Here is a 20,756-nt window from a genome sequence, read left to right as displayed (position 1 = left end):
TTTTCTTATCCGAAAAATAAATACCTTCTGACACATTTTATTTTCAAGTCGTCCTATTTAGCCTTTTATAGTTATTCTTTATCAAATAAATAGGACAGGCACGATACACAAAATTGCAATATTTTTTAATCTATTTCAGCAATGTCTTTTCAGTGCCGAATAGAAAACCCGCAATATATTACTGCGATAGTGAAGAATAATGTACATAAGAGGATCAGAATAAAAAATATCCCAACTGGACTATTAGCAAAGCAAAGCTTATAGCGAATTCATAAATTAACCTGCCTCAGGTCGATTGGCACTCAGTTTTAATCGAAGTGCTGTCAAAGCGTTCATAAATTAGTCGAGATTGCATTTCGGTTAAACTGACAGCATTCAGTTTGAAGCGCAGGTTAAAACTGTCTAGCATTACGGTTTACGGGTCGATCTGTCAAACTGCCCGTATCGTTCATAAATTTCGGGTTCGAGTTAGCACGAACTTAGGTTAATTTATGAATTCGCTATTACATTCCGTTATCAAAACTTGACCTTCTGTTTTCATACAGACTTCGCAGCCAGCTGTTAGAGTACAGGACAATTGCAGGACCAGTTGCTACGCTCCTATTGACTCCAATAGCCTCTCCCAGCCGAGATTCGAAAATACGACGACGTCGTTGAAATTTAAATAGGATGCGGGTGTCTTGCTCAACGCCCCCTCACACGTATTAAAATGTTATTAACCCTCTCTGTCCCAGGGGTGTTTTGGTAGTTTACAGTATTTGATCATGATCATGAAAAAGCAATTAATGAGCAATTCATTAAACACAACTATACAGCTTATAAAACATTGTTTTTACTACGTTATGAAATCCAATCATCCATATTTAAATGCCTTAAAAATTTTATCGACCAATTTTAGTATCAGAAGTCATGGAGCACCTGTGCTACCATGGGACAGCGAGGGTTAATAAATATTTTTCAGTTTTTCTTTTGCAGGATCAATAATTGGAGAATATTTGGAGCTGGACTCATTTAAACTCTATTATAAATTAATTTAGCAAATCAAATTTTACCAATTGTTTTTCATGGTAAATTTTGTTATATTGTCTTTATAACATTTCCTTTACAATGACATTTTAGTTCATATAGAATTTGCAATACAATGTACAGGAAATAATGGTTTTCGGAAAATTTGTACATACGGAAAGTGTTTTAAAACTAATACATAATTGCATACCGGTGTTTCAAGATTTATGGTAACAGTTTTCGTTCAATAACTTTTTTAATATATAGTTCATGTATACTATTCGTAGCCGTTGCAATCAGTCCATTTTCATTCACATATGAATCTTTATAGCTATATGATATATCCTCATTTTTTAGGTTTGTCATTTTACCACCTACAGCATCAAGGATCGCATTACCCGCACAAATGTCCCATTTTTTTATTGCAGTCGAATGCAGATACGCTGTTGCATTATTATGAAGCACCTGCAAAACTTTGTATCCTGTAAATGCCGGAAGCAAAAATAGAAAATTCAACATATTAACGAATTTGAAACACTCTGTTATTGTTTTTCTGACCTGCACCGCCAGCGGAGATCACGTTCGAATTTTCTCCAAACACTTCTTTTGCAATGTTTTTTACATCGCCGCTATGAGAACGAGAGACTATAACAATAGGATGTTTTACATCGTCTTCCTTAAATGATAATTTAAACGTAAAATGCGTGAAATAGTTAGTATAGGGGTCATTCCATCTCAAACGTACACAAAAATCGGAAAAATTGGATCCGACCATCAGCGATTTCAACCAAAGTTGGCATAATTGTTCATTCCGACCCCACAACCAATTTCCCAATCCCCCTAGCAGTGGCGCTACTTCCTTTTTTACAAATTTTCAAAAAGTCATTTTTCTGATTTACATATCTCTGAAACAGGTTGATATGAAGACATGCCAATATACTTTTTCTATGGGTTTTTGGCCGCGCAATCGAATGATGTTATCAGTTTTTATCTAATTTGTCACCCCCCCTTTTTTTGTGCAATTTAAAACGAAAAATGCGAATATCAGCACCCCAATTTTATTTTCAAATAAATATGCTTAAAAAGTGTTCGCCAGAAAATTCTACATAACAATCACTTAACTAGAAAAAAAAATATTGGTAGTTTGGGAGATATGGCGTTTTAAATATCTGGGGCATGCGTGATTCTATCTGAATTGTTGGTGAAAGTATGTTTAAACACGTTTACCTGAAGCTTCCGGACATATTCATGACTAAATAATGTATTTTAATGGAAAAGATGCATTTTCAACATAGAATCAACATAATAAATTTTGATGTTCTGGATACTTTTGTATATATTTAAATAAAAGTAACAAATTCGAAATAATTTCGAAACTTGACACTGGCTTTTTTAACACTTCATTGCACTACGGGAACAACTAGCCTAAAAACGAACAAAATTCAGAAACGGCCTGCCAATTGATAAAATATAAGTGATCTTATGTAAAATTTTCCGGTGAATCTCATGGTGCCCATCCCTTTCCTAATTGTCATCAAAATAAAATAAAAAATATCAAGTTTTGCTAATTTACGTCTATTTTTAACAATATTTAAACTTATTGGACTCACCAGACAAGATTTTGAGAAAATATAAACCTTGGAATAATTGTCTTCGATTCTACGAACTTTTTTGTATAATATAATTGGGTTTTAAAGTTCTGTTAAAGTCTTGCCTGATAAAGTCCATTAAGTTAAAATATTGTTAAAAATAGGGGGAAATCAGCAAAACTTCATGCTTTCCGATGACAATTAGGGAAGAGGTGGGCACCATGATATTTGCCGGAAAATTTTACATAAGATCACTTATATTTTGTCAGTTGACAGGCAGTTTCTGAATTTTGTTCGTTCTTAGGCTAGTTTTTCCCATAGGGAAATTTCCCATTCTCACCGTTGCTTTTCAAGAGATGGCGTTTTTCTAGTGGTAGTAAAATCAAAATTTCTCAATTGATGAAGGGACGGTAGGGGAAAGAAATGAAAATTTTGGTGAAGGAGGGAAAGAGCGGAAAGGAAAGTATGCTATACGCATTAAGCGATGTTTTAGAATTTACAATGACACATGACAAAGACCAGACTTTTCCCAAAAACATGACCAACCAACATTCCACAGATGGTACGAACCACAATTCCCACGAACATAACTCATACCAAACCCACTCTAAATCCTTACAACAAACCCATATCAGATTCATAGAATAACCCGACACCTTACAACGAAACCAGAACCAAAACACCGTTAAAACAAGATTCCTTAGAAAACATCAAGTACAAATCTCATAAACAACCTACAAGACAAAGCTCAGCCTCAAACCACCCATATACAATCACACCTCATCAAAATACACGAAACAGACACGATATTTTTCCTCTATGCAAACAGCAAGCTCAAGTGCATCGTGCGATCTTGAACTACTTTACACACGTCATTCACCCAAGAGAACTCACGCTATATTCACCACCGACGCGCTATCACAAATTCTCTCTCTCGACACTCATTCAATTCTCCCTCTCTACACTCATTCAAACTCGTTCATTCTAACTCACGTTCTATCTCACGTATCCGACTTAACACGACATTCTCGACCAATCATATTGACTCGACTCAGACTTTGCATCATGGTTGAATAGATTAAGCCACACCTCCAACAATACCCTGTAAACTTACTAACACTAGGAAATAAGTTGATCAGATAAAACTAACCTGTTGGAGCAGTAATAAAGTCAGTTTTATGATGTTCAAGGAAAGCAACGGATTTGTTTCAACCAAGAAAAGAAAACCTTTTTAGCATAATAGGAAAAAAGGAGGGAGGGGGGATATTGGTAGCTACGCTTGACAAGTAGTCATTTTGACTGCTACCTTTTGTCCAATGCTGGAAGGTGCATGGGTCGAACCAAGCTATAATCTGAGATTATAACAGGATTCGTACCCACAACACCCGCCAGGGCATGTGGTTCGCTGGTATTTGTACCTTTGAACCACTGACGAACTGACAAGACACAGGGTTTTATGCTGTAGGGTTTTTACATTCGTATGGTTTTATACTGAAAACTGAATGCAACACCCGCGCGCCGCGGTGTGGCCATGTTGCGAAACATGCTTTTTTAAAAAATGAGTGGTTTTTGATTGCACGATGGAATTAACTCGAGTGTCTCGTCTGTTTGTCTGTGTTTGAACCATAGAGGCGCTGGACTTATTTATTTTTACCTACCCGAAAAACAATCACTAATCATATTTTATTTGTGGTACAGTTACTCTGTTCTACTTAATTTTCATGACTTCTGCCTAATTTTGATAAAAAAAAACAAGCATTGCCTATACCTCTCCATAGTCTTACTACCGGTCATCTGAGAACCCTGTAAAGCTAAAGCCCTAAAGATACATTTATAGGGCTTTATGAAAAGCCTGGCAGAGAGCCGACATTGAAATGTTTGCGACATTTCAATTCGAAAAAAAATAAATTTCGCAACATGAACGCAATAAATAAAGACAATGTTTACCAACTATTTATTGGTTCAGGTGTCAAAGGTTATATTGCGATTAGCGATAAACACAAAAGAAACTGAGATGCATGAGAGAGTAAGGTTGTTGTGTTCAGTAAATTTATTGTCGCGAAAAACCCAGCTGTGACGCAAATGTACAATATACGTTACGAAGTAATGACATTTGTTGTATTCAACAGGGAAACAATGATTTCAGGCATAGTCTCACGCATGGCGCATGATGAAACACTTGCGCCAACTTGTTATTTATTATCAGAAACTAGAGGCGGTGTCCTATTACGTCATTTTCAAGTTTCGAAATTATTTCGAAGTTTCGAATAATCTCAAGAGTGAAATACCACCTTAGTCGACATAACAATGCATTATATTGCATAAATAACTAGCACAATTAAATAATAAAACTATAAAAATTTGTACGAATTTGTTACTTTTATTTAAATACTAGCTGACCAGACAAACTTCGTATTGCCACAAATTAAACTGTGTTGTACATAAATCGTGAATCTCGGATGACCTTTGTCACAATCTGGAGTTTTGCAAGTTTCTGAGGAGTTCATGGGTGTTTTAATATACAAATTTTCCTCACAGTAAAGTAGAAAACAACTCCCCCCATCTCTAAGCCTGATAAAATAAAGCGGGTAGCATTTAAATATTTGCCATCATTACGAACCATTTCGCCGAATACCATTTTGCGGAACACCAATTCTCGGTTGACCATAACGCGGAATATAGAGTTTCGCAGAATACCATTTCGCGAAAAACCTTACGCGGGATGTACCATTTCACGGAAAATCTTTTCGTAGAAAGTACCATTTCGCAGGGCTGACCCAACTGAAGGAAATTAATAGAGTCAGTAGATCTAGGAAAATAAATAAACCTAGATAGAGGTGATCTCTACGGGGGGCTGCCCCCCGCAGTGGCCGGCACTTCCGACGGCAGGTCGCCGGCAACACTCGCGGCCTATGGCCGACTCGCGCCGAATTATCTAATGTTATTATTGATAGTTTTTGGTGGTCTTGTTATTGATTAATGTTTTATGAGTCTAAAATTTCTCGAGTTTGATTAGTTTTTGAGTTACGCAAAAATTTCTGTTTTATTTGTATGAGAGTCCTTATCCCCCTACGACAAGGGTGAGGGGTCTCAAACCATCATTAAAAAAATTCCTGCCTCCAAAACCCCCCACATGCCAAATTTGGTTCCATTTGCTTGATTACTTCTAGAGTTATGAGGAAATTTGTATTTCATTTGTATAGGAGCCCCCCCCCCCTCCTAAAGTGATTCCCTTGATTAGTTCTGGACTTATGAGGAAATTTATTTTTCTTTTGTATAGGAGCCCCCCTCCTAAAAAGGTAAGGGGTCCTAATTCATCATAGAAAAAATGCATGCCTCCAAAAACACCCACATGCCAAATATGGTTCCATTTGATTAATTAGTTCTCGAGTTATGAGGAAATTTGTATTTCTTTTGTATAGGAGCCCCCCCCCCCTCCTGAAGAGGGGAGAGGTTTCAATTTACCATAGAAAAAATTCTTGTTTCCAAAAACACCCACATGTCAAATTTTGTTCCATTTGCTTGATTGGTTCTCGAGTTATGAGGAAATTTGGATTTCAAGTGTATGGAAGCCCCCCCTATTAAAAGGCAGAGAGGTCATAATTCCCCTCCTAAAGAGGGGAGGGGTCTCAATTCACCATAGAAAAAATGCATGCCTCCAAAAACACCCACATGCCAAATATGGTTCCATTTGATTAATTAGTTCTCGAGTTATGAGGAAATTTGTATTTCATTTGTATAGGAACCCCCCCCCCCTCCTAAAGTGGGGAGAGGTTTCAATTCACCATCGAAAACATTCTTGTCTCCAAAAATACCCACATGTCAAATTTTGTTCTATTTGCTTGATTAGTTTTCGAGTTATGAGGAAATTTGTATTTCATTTGTATGGAAGTCCCCCCTCTTAAAAGGGAGAGAGATCATTATTCCCCTCCTAAAGAGGGGAGGGACCTCAATTCACTATAGATAAAAAATTGCCTACAAAAACACCCACATGCTAAATTTGGTTTCATTTGCTTGATTAGTTCTGGAGTTATGAGGAAATTTGTATTTCATTTGTATGGGAGCCCCCCGTCCTAAAGTGGGGAGGGGTCTTAATTCACCATAGAAAAAATTCTTGTCTCCAAAAACACCCATATGTAAAATTTTGTTCCATTTGCTTGACTAGTTCTCGCGTTATGCAGAAATTTGTGTTTCATTTGTATGGGAACCCCCCTTCTTAGTGGGGGGAGGGGCTCTAACCATCATAAGAACCTTCCCTGGCCTCAAAAACCCCTATATACACATTTTCACGCCGATCGGTTCAGTAGTTTTCAATTCTATAAGGAACATTCGGGCAGACAGACAGAAATCCATTTTTATAGGTATAGATTTGTATGGAAGCCCCCCCTCTTAGTGGGGGGAGGGATCTCTAACCATCATAAGAACCTTCCCTGGCACCAAAAACCCCTGCATGCAAATTTTCACGCCGATCGGTTTAGTAGTTTTCGATTCTATAAGGAACATAGAACAGACAGAAATCCATTTTTATAGGCATTTTATAGATTTGTATGGGAGCCCCCCCTCTTAGTGGTGGGAGGGGTCTTTTACCATCGAGAGAACCTTCCCTAGCCCCAAAAACCTCTACATGCAAATTTTCACGCCGATCGGTTCAGTAGTTTTCGATTCTATAAGGAACATACGGACAGACAGACAGAAAGACAGAAATCCTTTTTTATAGGTATAGGTACAGTACATATGCAAAAGTATCCAGAACATCAAAATTTATTATGTTGATTCTATGTTGAAAATGCATCTTTTCCATTAAAATACATTATTAAGTCATGAAAATGTCCGGAAGCTTCCGGTAGACGTGTTTAAACAGGGGGATTGATCAATCGGCGTAAAACTTCGGAAAATTGGTTGTGGGGTCGGAATGAACAATTATGCCAACTTTGGTTGAAATCGCTGATGGTCGAATCCAAACCTTGTGTACGTTTGAGATGGAATGACCCATAGTCAGTAATATTTAGTTAGTAAAACCACAGACAAACAGACAAGACACTCGCGATAATTCCATCGTCCAATCAAAAACCACTCATTTTTCAAAAAAGCATGTTTCGCAACATGGCCGCATCACGGCGCGCGTGTGTTGCTTTGAGTTTTCAGTATAAAACCATTCAAATGTACAAAACCCTACAGCATAAAATCCTGCAAATGCAAGCTACTCCGCAACATGCATAACAGAGGGTGCTAGTGTGCAAGCAAAATGTGCAGGACGATGGTTTTTAAAGGATTTTCTTCTATGTGTCCTGTCAGTTCGTCAGTGGTAAAACTATTTAAATTCCAACAATCGTCTAAAAAACCACGTTAACTCAAAAATCGCCTTAAAAATAAACCATGTTATTTCAAATTTCGTCATTACAAAAAACCAGTTAATTTAAAATTCGTAAAAATAAACCATGTAAAAAGACTTGAGTGTATTTATATTTTCTATACATACATCAACTATACATCCACGTACCTTTTTGATTAGATCTAAAGGTTCAGATATTGCCTTGCCCGACCAACCCCAAACAGTTTTCTTTGTGAAAGGATTGTGAATTACTCCAATTGTTGGAATGCCCTTTATTGCTACGCAAACCATTGTCGTGACGAAGTGGTATAAATTTTCTGTAAAAAAAGACAAAAATAATTAGTAATTTACAAAAACAGGTGCATAATTATCGATCAGGAAATGTAAGGATGATATCAGGGCCACAGAGCTATACCGCTTATACCATTCGGATCTTCTGTTTAAAATTGTTGGCAATTTTCGGTGCATATATATTCACTAATTGAGCCCGAACCTTACGATCCGGAAAATATAAATATCTATTAAGAAAACTGCGGATACATTCCATTGACCAGTGTTTGCGAAGATAACTAATCTTTGTATTAGTTCTTTGAGCTTTTTATTAAATTTATTTGCATCACGGCATGCTCATAGCCTGAAACTGAAACAAATAGTTTTTATGCTTTATTAAACTGAATAAAAACTTTATCTCCACTGTGCTGATAGAAATGGGTGAGCAAAACGGCTCTTTCGTGTGAGTGGCTCTGAACCGTCCTTTTTCTGCCGCGAACCGATTCAAATGAGCGGCACGTTGCTACCACGACGAGCAATCGAGTCGAGCAGTCGAATCAAGCCGTTGAGTCAAGCAGTTGAGTCGAGCAATTAAATCGTGCAGTCTAGCAGGCGGTTGATTCAAGCTGTTCAATAAATCAGTACAGCCGAGCTGTCAACTCGAGCAGTTAAATCGAGTAGTCTAGTCGAGCAGTCGGATCGAGTAGTAAGTCGAGCAGCTCTCGAAGGTGACCAAATCGATCATCTTCGCATACTTCGGGAGTTCAATCTGACACCCTTAGTAACTTGGAAGCCAGGCCCAATATGGACGTTCCATATGAGGTGATTGAAACAGATCGCTTAATGTGGAATAATGGAAGGCCCGATCTTCCATCTGGAACTATCTGCTTTTTTACAGATGGTTCAAAAATGGGGGCCTGCACAGGCTCCGGAGTCTACGGACCCGGCATCAGGGAAACTATCTCATTAGGAAAGTGGCCCAACGTTTTTCAGGCAGAAGTATACTACCGCTGGAAGCATATCTGTCCCATGTTACAAAACACGAAAATGAGAAAATCGCACTCAAAGTTGAAAAACTGATTTTTCTAAAATTATTTAGTTTTGATGTTATTATGATAATGTTGATAGATAATGTTGAAAAACTTCACTCAATTTTGTATACAGCTTGAAAACATTTTATATAAAAAGGTATATGCAGTGAGAAAAATATGCGTCCATTTTTCCAGTGGGACAACTTGTTTTCAATTTTTTTCGAGTTTTTCTAGTATAAACACCATGTTTTCGATTCATATTATAAAAATACATATATAATTATAACGTTTGACAACAAAATGTCGAAAATGACCAAATGTAACATGGGACAGTTATGCTTCCACCGGCAGTATATGCAATATACATCTGTGCAACAATATGCTTGAAACGAAAGTACAGGCATGCGAAAATCGGTATCTTCACGGACAGCCAAGCAGCACTATTGGCACTCAAGTCCGCCAAATGCGTGTCCAAATTAGTTTGGGAGTGCAGCACAGCATTGAGGGAGCACTCCCGCCAAAACAAAGTTTTATTACTTTAGGTGCCCGGTCACTGCGGAATCGAGGGCAATGAATTTACTGACAACCTAGCAAGACAAGGATCAGCTCAGCAATTTATTGATCCTGAACCGTTTCTGGGCACCTCCACATCCGCCGTGAAAGGCGAACTGATGACATGGGAAAAGCTAGAAATAGCATCCCGTTGGAATCAAACACAGGGTTGTAGACAAGCCAAACAGTTTATCTACCCAAACCCTGCAGTAGCTAAAAAACTACTCCATTTAACTCGTAGTGAACTACGCACAATCACGGAACTCCTAACAGGACACAGCCCCGCTCTTTATCATTTAAAGAATATCGTCAATGTATCATCCGACACCTGCCGCTTTTGTAACTCTGAACCTGAAAGTTCAGCGCATCTGCTCTGCTATTGCGGAGCTCTTGCATTATCAAAGCACAACCTCTTAGGAAGTTTCCTTCTTACCCCATATCAGGTAAGGAGCCTAAATCCCAAAACGGTCATTGGCTTTATAAACCATGTAGTACCGAATTGGGGCACAGGATTACAACTATCCCGTTCAACTCCATCAATGGGTATGAGCGATCCGTAAACTGTGTACAGCAATCGGGGCCTGCCACAAAAGACGATCATTAAGACTGTCGCAGTGACCTTTTAACCCAATGCCCTTCTGGCATACAAAAAAAAAGTCAAGCAGCTGAATCGAATAGTCGAATCGAGCAGTTTAACCGGTTGGTGAAGGAGGGGGAAGAGCGGAAAGGTGAGGAGGGGGTTAACCAGTAGTCGTTTTAACTCCTACCTTTCGTCCAATGCTGGAAGGTGCATGAGTCGAACCAAGCTATAATCTGAGGACAAAAGGTAGGAGTCAAAAAAACTACTTGTTAAGCGTAGCTACCAATATCCCCCCCCCCCTCACCTTTCCGCTCTTCCCCCTCCTTCACCAAAAAATTTTCATTTCTTTCCCCTATAGTCCCTTCATCAATTATAGAACCATCGTTTCAAAAAAATTTCAAGTTACATGCTGCCAGATATAATTGAGCATTGTCAATGCATTGTTAGCTTTAAAATAGCATTCTTAACGCTGATTTGAAATTTAGTTGATGCACTATGAAAAGCTGACTAGATGCTCTACGCGAGCTTTATTGCCGTTACCAGCATCAAAAAAGATTTTGAACACTGCTCACACTTGCAGGAAATCTTAAAGAATCTGACTAAAGAAATGACATCGGAGCTCAGTCACTCGCGGCCTCCTGTCATCATTAAACCTGATTTGCTCAACGATGATTGTTGTGCGTGACTCTATTCAATGTTGCTTGAAAAAGTTCTAACAATATTTTTTTCGAGCTCAACATTTGGGCGATTTTATAAACTGTACGCTACAAACTTGATTGCCTGGTGTTTTCGTTAGGCAGCACGGATCGATTTCATGATGATACGATGATATTTGTTGCCGTTTGCTAGCAGTCAATATTTTCTCCCGCGTTGATCGACTGATACTCCGCAAGTTTTCGAGCAAAAGATTCAGAAGGTTTCATCGAGACTCATGCGCACTTGGTTTCGACGAACCGAAAATGAGCTCCAATGTCATTTCTTTAGTCAGATTCTTTAGGAAATCTCCTTGCTGATAGAATAAACACAGACTAACAGACGTAACACTTCGAACAAATTTTCTAACAAATCCTCGTTCAACGACATGCCTAAAACTTGGAATACACACTAGCATCGCCTGGTGCAGTCTTCGCGCCTGTTTTTAACCTGAAATCGGCTATAACTTATTAACTCATAAAGATAAAGCAACAAGGGTTTCGGCAAAAATATTCCTCTCTAATGTATAAAAAAAATTGTGGAACATCATATTGAGCTCTCTGTTGAGATAAATGAGTTATAAGAGGAAATATGATTTTACGGGTCGTCCATAAGCAAAGGTCCACTGCTAACAATACGTAAGAGTTAGAAATTTGGAATGTTTAGAAAAGTTAAGTTAATTTAATGTTTTGAAACTAAACAATGGAAAACAAGCTTATTTAAAAAATTATTACTTGAATTATTGTTACGGTATCATCTGAACATTGGACGACCCTTTCAAAAGATGCATCATGTCTTCATTCAAAAAGTTGCCGAAGACTTCATTGAGCTAGAATATCCCGTTAAGGCGCAATCATTTTTGTCCGTCTAAAATCGCTTTCTGGACTATAGTGCACTGGCATTTACTTCGATGTTCTGCGAATTGTGAAACCTGAATCTTCAATGTCATTCGATTCGACTTGACTAACGCCAAACGAAACGCGCAAAGTGAGTGCAAACTAAATTTGTTATATCGCTTCTATGCAAATCTATGCAAATGTCTATGCAAATGAACGGAATTTTATAAAAAAACGGACTTATTGAAAGGGAAAGGCGCTGGATGAAATTGAAGCAGCCATCAAGAGTATGAAATCCAATAGGGATAGACTGTATTTCAGCCGAAATGCTTACAGCTGACCCATCTTTGTCAGACCAGATGATGCATCAGCTTTTCAGTAATATATGGGAAACCGCAACTTTTCCGGTGGACTGGATGCAAGGCATATTAGTCAAAGTCCCTAAAAAGGAGACCTAACTGAATGCGGTAACTGGCGTGACATTGCGTTGCTCTGTATTACTCTCAAAGTGCTGTGTAAGACAGTGGTGCCCGGGCATAGGCATTATGCTGGCCAGTGGCCACATCTGATCGCCCCATGTTTGCCGCGGGCTGCAATGACATCTGGCCATTCCTTCGCATAACAAAATGTAACATATGCGGTAGCGAAAACCATTTTTTAGGAATCATAACAATATTTAAACCAGAAAGCATTCATATCCACAACATCACGAGGCATTACTACTACTAAACTAAGTGATCCCTGTCATTTACTCATAAGTCCGTCATTCCCCCTCGAACGACCGCAGTTTGACCTTCACTACTGTAAGGTAATCCCTAACCGGATCCAGGAGAAGATCGACGCTCCAGCAAGCTGGATTTCGTGCTGCTCGATCATGTGTAGACCATATTACAACGCTCCGCATTATATTGGAAAAGACCAACGAATTCCAGGGCTCTCTTCTGCTGGTGTTCGTTAATTTCGAAAAGGCGTTCGCCCGACGAAAATATCTTGGGCGCACTTATGCGTATAGGAGTTCCAAATAAGCTAGTCCATCTCATCGAGGCGTACTGGTGCAAGGTTTTGCACAACGGCGTCATGTCGTTGTCCGACCCTATAAGGGTTACTGCTAGTGTGAAAGAGGGCTGCATTTTACCTGCACCTCGACCTTGCCGACGACATTGTTATGCTCGCACAACGCCGAAACGATATGCAGAGCAAGTTAGGTGACCTCTCCGGAGCTTCCAGGCAGCAGGTCTCACAGTCAATTTAGCCCAAACTATGTCTATGGTAGTAAACACTGATAGTCCAAACAACTTCACAGCAGCGGGACAAGTTGAGGCCTGGAAGGCCTGAAGTGCCTTTGCAGGGCTGTGAAACATTTGGTGCTCAAACAAGATCACTCTACATACGAAAACCCGAATTTTCGATTCAAACGTTAAATCCGTACTGCTGTATGCCTGCGAAACGTAGTACGTCTCAGCGGAGGTAACGCAAAAACTGCAGGTATTTATTAATCGATGGCTGGTGGCCTGACTAGATATCAAATGAGGAGCTCCATCGTCTATGTCATCAACGGCCGATAGCAACAGAAATTCGTGAACGTAGATGAAAGTGGATCGGTGCAGAGAAGCACTCGACTGGAATCCGCAAGGACAGCGTTGAAGAAGCGGACCCAGAGGTTCATGGCAACGCAGCTTAGCCAACTACATCCGGGCTGTAGACGAGAACCTGTTTTAGCGACAGGTAAAAGCCATGGCGGGTAACCGTCAGCAGTAGAGATCTCTGATTTTATCTCTTTGTTCTGCCGGAACGGCAGACATGGACACATAAGTAAGTTGAAAGGCAAACCCAATGGATTATGCGAGCACACTGAATTGCCAAAGCAGTCAACGTAGATATACACCCCAATCCAAGACAATACACCCCATACAACAACCGATAAGGCCCCACAAGAATTGCTTATTGGAAGGCCAGTAAAAGAACTTTTACTAAATAAATGATACAGTTGTGATGAATGAGGAAGGAGTTCGATATCGGCGCTCATGAAATGTTAATTTAAACAATTTATTCACTACATATAATGAAGTGATGATTTTACATTATTAAAATGGTTGTAATAGCTAGAATTCCGTCAATATTTTAAAAACATCTGTCCGGAATTAGGCACTGTCTTGAACATGGTGCCACGGTAGTTTTCGGGAAATTGTTGTACAATCGGAAACATTCATTGGTCTCATCCACCAACATTCAGTATTAAATGTGGTATATTCAAGTAACCAAATTAAATTTTATTTGTTCTCAAGATATATATTTTTGTTCATTAAAGAGTTTATTTTGTGTTACACTAGAGAGGTATACTCGCTTCTATTCTTAAGATGTGTATTTAAAAATTTTATAAAATTATAATTTTATCGTTTTTAAAAAGAACTCTCTCTGGCAAGTTAGCTCAAAAATAATAGCATACCAACTTAAAAAGTTTATAAACACAATTATCTGAAATAATTTCGAAATTGTCATTACGCTTTTTTAATCTACCTGTGTATTCCTGCGTGGCATCTAATGGATCTATCCAAACGGTAACATCGTTAATATCTACTATATCATCGGGCACATTCGAATTTTCGTGTATCACCGTTGGATCCAGGTCAAATAATTTCGTATCTGGACATTCTTGTTTTGTTTCATCTTCTTCGGAAACAACTTTCAACTTTGGAAAGATCCTATGTAAACCATCGGCCATAACACAATGAGAACGAAAGTCTGCGTCTGTCACCGGATCGTTTGCGCCTTCTTTTGTTTTGCCTTTACTATGTACCTTATAATTTACATTTTTTGATACTTCGACTATTTCTAACCCTCCTCGCTGTGCCGCTTGAATAGATCCGATCAAAAGTTTCCGTAGATTGACTTCATCGGGATTTTTACTTAAAGCATAATTATTTCGAGATTTACCAGACGATGAAAAATAAACTAACACAACTAGAACAATTGCAATCAGAAGAAATCCAAACTTGTTTATACGAATAGAACCACCCAAATTCATCCTGTTTACAATTTTTTATCTACTTCGTCTTATATTCCAAAAACATTTTCGCTCACAAAGTAAAAAACATCAAGATTTATACGACACGATATGCATATGCTACAAAGTACCATTATTTTTATTATTATATTTTTTATTATTTCATATACGTCACTTTGAAATCATACCGTCAATTGACAGATACTGACACCCTTAAAGTAGAGTGACTATATACAGAGTGGCGACAAGTCATCCCAAATGTATGCAATGCGGTATTTCCAAGGTTTTTCTTTCTCTTTCCTGCATACGCGTTAGATAGGTCGTCTGCTCGATTGGAATGACACTGACAGATAATTATCATTCCAATTTTGACATTGTCGCCACTCTGTATATATAGTCACTCTACTGTAGGGGTGTAGCGGAATAGACCAAATCATCATACCGTCAATTGACAGATACTGGCGCCCTTGTTTACATTTTAGAAAACTTTCCTTTCCGTTTATAGCGACTGTAGCGTGTTTTTTAACATTTTACAGGCATAATGGCTTTTAGATTTAGTCCTAATGCTGTTTAAACTCGGTTTAAACAACAAACTTGCTGTTTAAACAGTTGAATCTTTTTTGTATTCTGCGGTCTGTTTGTAAACAAGGGCGCCAGTATCTGCCAGATGACGTCACCTTGATTTGGTCTATAGACCAAATCATCATACCGTCAATTGACAGATAGTGGCGCCCTTGTTTACATTTTGGAAAACTTTCTTTTCCGTTTATAGGGAATGTAGCGTGTATTTTAACATTTTACAGGCATAATGGCTTTTAAATTTAGTCCCAATGCTGTTTAAACTCGACTTAAACAACAAACCTGCCGTTTAAACATTTGAAACTTTTTTGGATTCTACGGTCTGTTTGTAAACAAGGGCGCCAGTATCTGCCAGATGACGTCACCTTGATTTGGTCTATAGACCAAATCATCATACCGTCAATTGACAGATACTGGCGCCCTTGTTTACATTTTGGAAAACTTTCCTTTCCGTTTATAGCGAATGTAGCGTGTGTTTTAATATTTTACAGGCATAATGGCTTTTAAATTTAGTCCTAATGCTGTTTAAACTCGGTTTAAATAACAAACTTGCCGTTTAAACGGCTGAAACTTTTTTGGACTCTGCGGTCTGTTTGTAAACAAGGGCGCCAGTATCTGCCAGATGACGTCACCTTGATTTGGTCTATAGGAGTTTCTTAAAGAGCGCAAGAGATTGAAACATTTTGACAGACACGGGCATTGCTATGAGGGTGCAAGAGATCGTTTAATGCCGTCAACGCGAATATGGGCTTGCCAGCGTTGCTGATAGGCGAATAAACGCAAAACTAATGAAGCCCATGCGACTCCTACATTTGACTGTCCGAACTAGGAAAATGATGATCAGTTACAATTTTTCGCTGGACGGATGTACAAATCAAAACATTTTTTATTTAAATCTCAGTAAAATGAATATTGCGAACATTAAATTTTCTGCAGCGGGTTAGAAATCTTATTTACTAGCTAGCGCACTGGTGGTTGCAAATGAAATGTGTGCTTAGGACAAGTAAATTGAGATCCGGATTTAGTTTAGGTGTGTGTGGTTATGTTTATAGGTGCGGGACCGAAAAATTTAGATCCAGATATATTCATGAAAGTGTTATACTTAATTGTTTAAGGTAATTTTAATGGTTTTAAGCAAAATTATAACAATGTTTCATCCAAGGCATGCTGAATCAATGTCCTTATTGTTTAGTATTTATTATGTAATAAAATTTTAATAGTTTTAAATAAAATGCAGGCAAATGAAAATTATAGTAAGTATATATGTTATTTTCTAACCCAACCGTAACATTTGATTGACTCCAAAGCGCGTATTTAAAAAAAAAATCAAATTCGCTTCTGATGATTTTAGTTTTCTATGTGTTTTGACAACTTGAAATAAAAATATCATCATTTTTACCGCGGCGCCAACTACTTGTCGAATGAAACTTTTGTTCACCTATATTGTTCAGGGTTTTGCGTGAGAAAAAAAGAAAGGGAAGTATTTTTGCTTTTGTCAACACTCACGCGATGACAGTTCGGCACGATATTTCCTGTAAGTGCGAGCAGCCTACGAAACCTCTTTCAACGCTGGGAAGGCCAAATTGGCCAAATTATGACATATTGAATCATTACTCAAGGGGTCCGCAACAACAAAGTGATTACCATGGTGATTACAATGCTACAAAGGGTTTCCAAAAGTTACAATTACTACATGGGGCGTCCACCAAGGGGTGAAGTGGCTGTCAAATTCATGCATTTTCGACAAGGGGTTTCCAGTAAGGCGTATAAGTGCGTAGTTATCAGAGATTACTTTTGTAATCATTTTCGAATTAATTAGGTAATCAATGGTAATCAGTAGAGTAATCAATGATAATCTTAAGTAATCATTGGTAATCATGATTAATTTATAGTAATCACAAGAGTTTGATTACTGGTAATCAGAGGCAATCAGTAAAGTTAGAGTGACTATATACAGAGTGGCGCCAAGTCATCCCAAATGTATGCAATGCGGGTTTTCCAAGGTTTTTCTTTCTCTTTCCTGCATACGCGTTGGATAAGTCGTCTGCTCGATTGGAATGACACTGACAGATAATTATCATTCCAATTTTGACATTGTCGCCACTCTGTATATAGTCACTCTAAGTAAAGTAATCAAAAGTAACTTTTTTCAAAGGTGCGTAATAATCATTGCTGTTGGAAACCCCTTGATTTTCGATGTCCCACGCATGGGTACTAGAGTGACTATATACAGAGTGGCGACAATGTCAAAATTGGAATGATAATTATCTGTCAGTGTCATTCCAATCGAAAATTTGAATTGTTTGTACTGCTTCCAACCTGGAGGACCAACTTCCAGTGAGGGGCTCCAAACTTCAGCAGCATACTCTAGGATAGAACACACAATAGGCGTTTTTGACAAGCTATCGCCCGCTTAGAGGCGCTGCATAAAAAAAAGTGATGAAAAGTAAAATCGCTGTCAAACTCCATACATTTTTAAAAAAAACTGAAATAAAATGCAGTTTTTGATTAACCCTTTCAATTGTCAGGATTTTAGATAGCGAAATATTGGAAGAAATTTGTTTATCTACGTTAAGGTAAGTGAAAATATTCGAATTAATTAACTTTATGGCAGAAAAATGTTAATGTTTGATTTTGTACCGCATGAAACAAAAGTACATAGAGTCAGCTGTAAAGTTTACATATCCTGGATAGAGAATCACCAATTATTTTCAGTCTTCAGCGTTTTCCAATGTGTTTTCAAATGCTAACGGATTTATTTTCTTGATTAGCATCATCTGCGCCAAGAACCAAACATATAACCTATCAGTTCGTAAACATAAATACACTTGCGAAGCTCTAATAATCTCCTGAAACAGAAACAATATATATCAAATGAAAGGTAATGCTTTTTCTTACCTTTATTATCCATTTTCATCATTCCCACTGTTGTTAATTCAATAAAATATTACATTTAAAGTCGAGTTCCACATAGGTGCCAGCAAGTATTTTGGGAATTGCACTTTTTTTGTAGTTCCAATAATCACAACCAGGTAGCGAACGGTAGCTCTTAGTTTTGCTCGAATTCGCCTATTGCTTGGATTTACTCTTGAATTTTGCTTAACTTGTTCTGTTAATGACAAAATCGATCCAGCAATCATGAAAGAGCATTTCATTTTGAATTGCGCAGCGGATAACCACAGAGAACAGATTAACAGGCTCGAAGGAAGTAATCGATTTTTTGTGTGTAAAATCTGTCGGTAGCGCCCTCCAGAAATAGTTTGCCAAACGCATCAAAAAATATCCATGTACCTTTATCAATATTTCTTTGTGCTGGAGCTACGTAGCAGCGATGGCAGCGACATCAAGATTTAGTTTGCCACTTACTGCTCGAGGGGTGCTCTATTGAAGGATTACTTGTACATTACATAAAAACCTTTTACACACTTTTTGTCAATTACCTGGTAGTCTGTTCTCTGTGGGATAACTTTCAATGAAACACGCAATATTAAATACTTTACAGCAGACAACTCGTACACAAGAGTGACAATCTTGTAATAAATACCGCTTTTTATCTTGTAAACAAATCAATCAAACAACCCACCAATAGAGTGACTATATACAGAGTGGCGACAATGTCAAAATTGGAATGATAATTATCTGTCAGTGTCATTTCAATCGAGCAGACGACCTATCCAACGCGTATGCAGGAAAGAGAAAGAAAAACCTTGGAAAAACCGCATTGCATACATTTGGGATGACTTGTCGCCACTCTGTATATAGTCACTCTACCCACCAAGAATTCAAACAGTTTTACCGAAAACATGAAACGATGCTGAAATAATCAACACGCAATTTTCAAATCGTTGTCCAGACAGCTTTTTGCGTTCACATTTAACGTAACAAAAATTAACATTTCCTTTGGAAATTGAAGGTGCGTCAATTTTGAACGGCACGTAAAAACGATCGTCGCGACATTTTTGACACTGGCGGGTGTTATGGGAAACTGTTAATAACTGTCACTTTGTTACGGGGTAGCTTATTTCATTCACAAATTTTGTAATAAAATGTTTTTTTCTGCAGGGTCATGGTCTACGCAAATGGTAAAGTGTTTTGGATAAACGCATCGCCATAACGCATCGCGTAACAAGAATGCAACTCTGGATCAGCTGCTATTGACTCCGGTCTCTCTTAGCATGCTGATCAGAACGAATTGTTGCAATGCCATAGCCGGGAGGAGTAAATCGGCTCGAAAAATTCTACACCGTCTTGATGCCATACTCGAACTATACGTGTTAGCATATCAGGTCGTGATGATGTCAGCTCGTACGATTTCGGTTCATGAAACACCAGCGCAACCATGGGCGACTGAGTTTATCTTCCTCGTTTTTCAGGTAAGTTGCTGTTTTGTGATGAAGCAGATTTTGTTATTATTATTCTTTGTATTGTAGGTAATCTTCCTCATCTGTCGGAGAGATTCCGGAAAACATTCAAAACAATACTACCAGTATGATGGTTTCTTTGTTTTATATTTGAACAATTCACAAGAAGAAAAGTTTATCTGGAAATAACAATAGTATTGTGCTTTGCAGCTGTACCTGGATTAATCCAGATTATTTTCTGTAATGCCAATGTTTATGACAAAACAAAACAGCAACATTGCAGTTGTCACTCTTTCTCTTTCTCACTCACAACATTCGCATTGTCGCACTTTTTGTGCCAGTCGCACTTTTAGACTGCGGTGTCCAGTAAGGTGCAAAATGCGGGATAATATAATTTTACAATAGATTTCATAAGAAAGCTTTTCTTTCGATTTCGTTTCTTTCGATTTCATTTTTCTTTTCTTTCATGCAGTTGCAACACAGAGAACAGATTAACAGGCTCGAAGGAAGTAATCGATTTTTTGTGTGTAAAATCTGTCGGTGGCGCCCTCTAGAAATAGTTTGCCAAACGCATCAAAAAATATCCAAGTATTGCAGATTGCAGTGAAGCATCAAAATGCACAGCAACTGCTGAATAACACCCAAAGATCTTGCAATCAGTGTTGCGATCAAAATTAAGCCACTGCAATATTTTGTAGTAGTTATAACACAGAAAACAGATTAACAGGCTCGAAGGAAGTAATCGATTTTTTGTGTGTAAAATCTGTCGGTAGCGCCCTCCAGAAATAGTTTGCCAAACGCATCAAAAAATATCCATGTACCTTTATCAATATTTCTTTGTGCTGGAGCTACGTAGCAGCGATGGCAGCGACATCAAGATTTAGTTTGCCACTTACTGCTCGAGGGGTGCTCTATTGAAGGATT

At 38.2% G+C, this 20,756-nt stretch overlaps 1 protein-coding gene across 1 annotated transcript; it reads right to left on the bottom strand.

Moving 5' to 3' along the window:
• Positions 1-1,070: 1,070 nt before the first annotated feature.
• On the bottom strand, positions 1,071-15,018 carry LOC128741095 (putative inositol monophosphatase 3). Its single transcript, XM_053836674.1, has 4 exons — positions 14,406-15,018; positions 8,095-8,243; positions 1,564-1,681; positions 1,071-1,487 (listed from the first exon to the last, which is right to left on the bottom strand). The coding sequence occupies exons 1-4, from the start codon at positions 14,911-14,913 to the stop codon at positions 1,231-1,233; spliced, it is 1,032 nt and encodes a 343-aa protein (XP_053692649.1). The 5' UTR covers positions 14,914-15,018; the 3' UTR covers positions 1,071-1,230.
• Between the last annotated feature and the right edge of the window lie 5,738 nt (positions 15,019-20,756).

The sequence above is a fragment of the Sabethes cyaneus genome, chromosome 1 (genome assembly GCF_943734655.1).
Source record: "Sabethes cyaneus chromosome 1, idSabCyanKW18_F2, whole genome shotgun sequence".
NCBI classification, from domain to species: domain Eukaryota; kingdom Metazoa; phylum Arthropoda; class Insecta; order Diptera; family Culicidae; genus Sabethes; species Sabethes cyaneus.
The sequence above is the reverse complement of the archived record's forward strand: the minus strand, read 5'-3'. Positions and strand labels throughout refer to the sequence as shown.

Coding starts and splice junctions, on each gene's coding strand:
- LOC128741095 (XM_053836674.1), bottom strand. CDS start 14,913: ATGAATTTGGGTGGTTCTATTCGTATAAACAAGTTTGGATTTCTTCTG. Junction 8,244..14,405: donor TGCCACGCAGGAATACACAG/GTAGATTAAAAA, acceptor CTTTTTTTACAG/AAAATTTATACCACTTCGTC. Junction 1,488..1,563: donor GATCTCCGCTGGCGGTGCAG/GTCAGAAAAACA, acceptor CGGCATTTACAG/GATACAAAGTTTTGCAGGTG.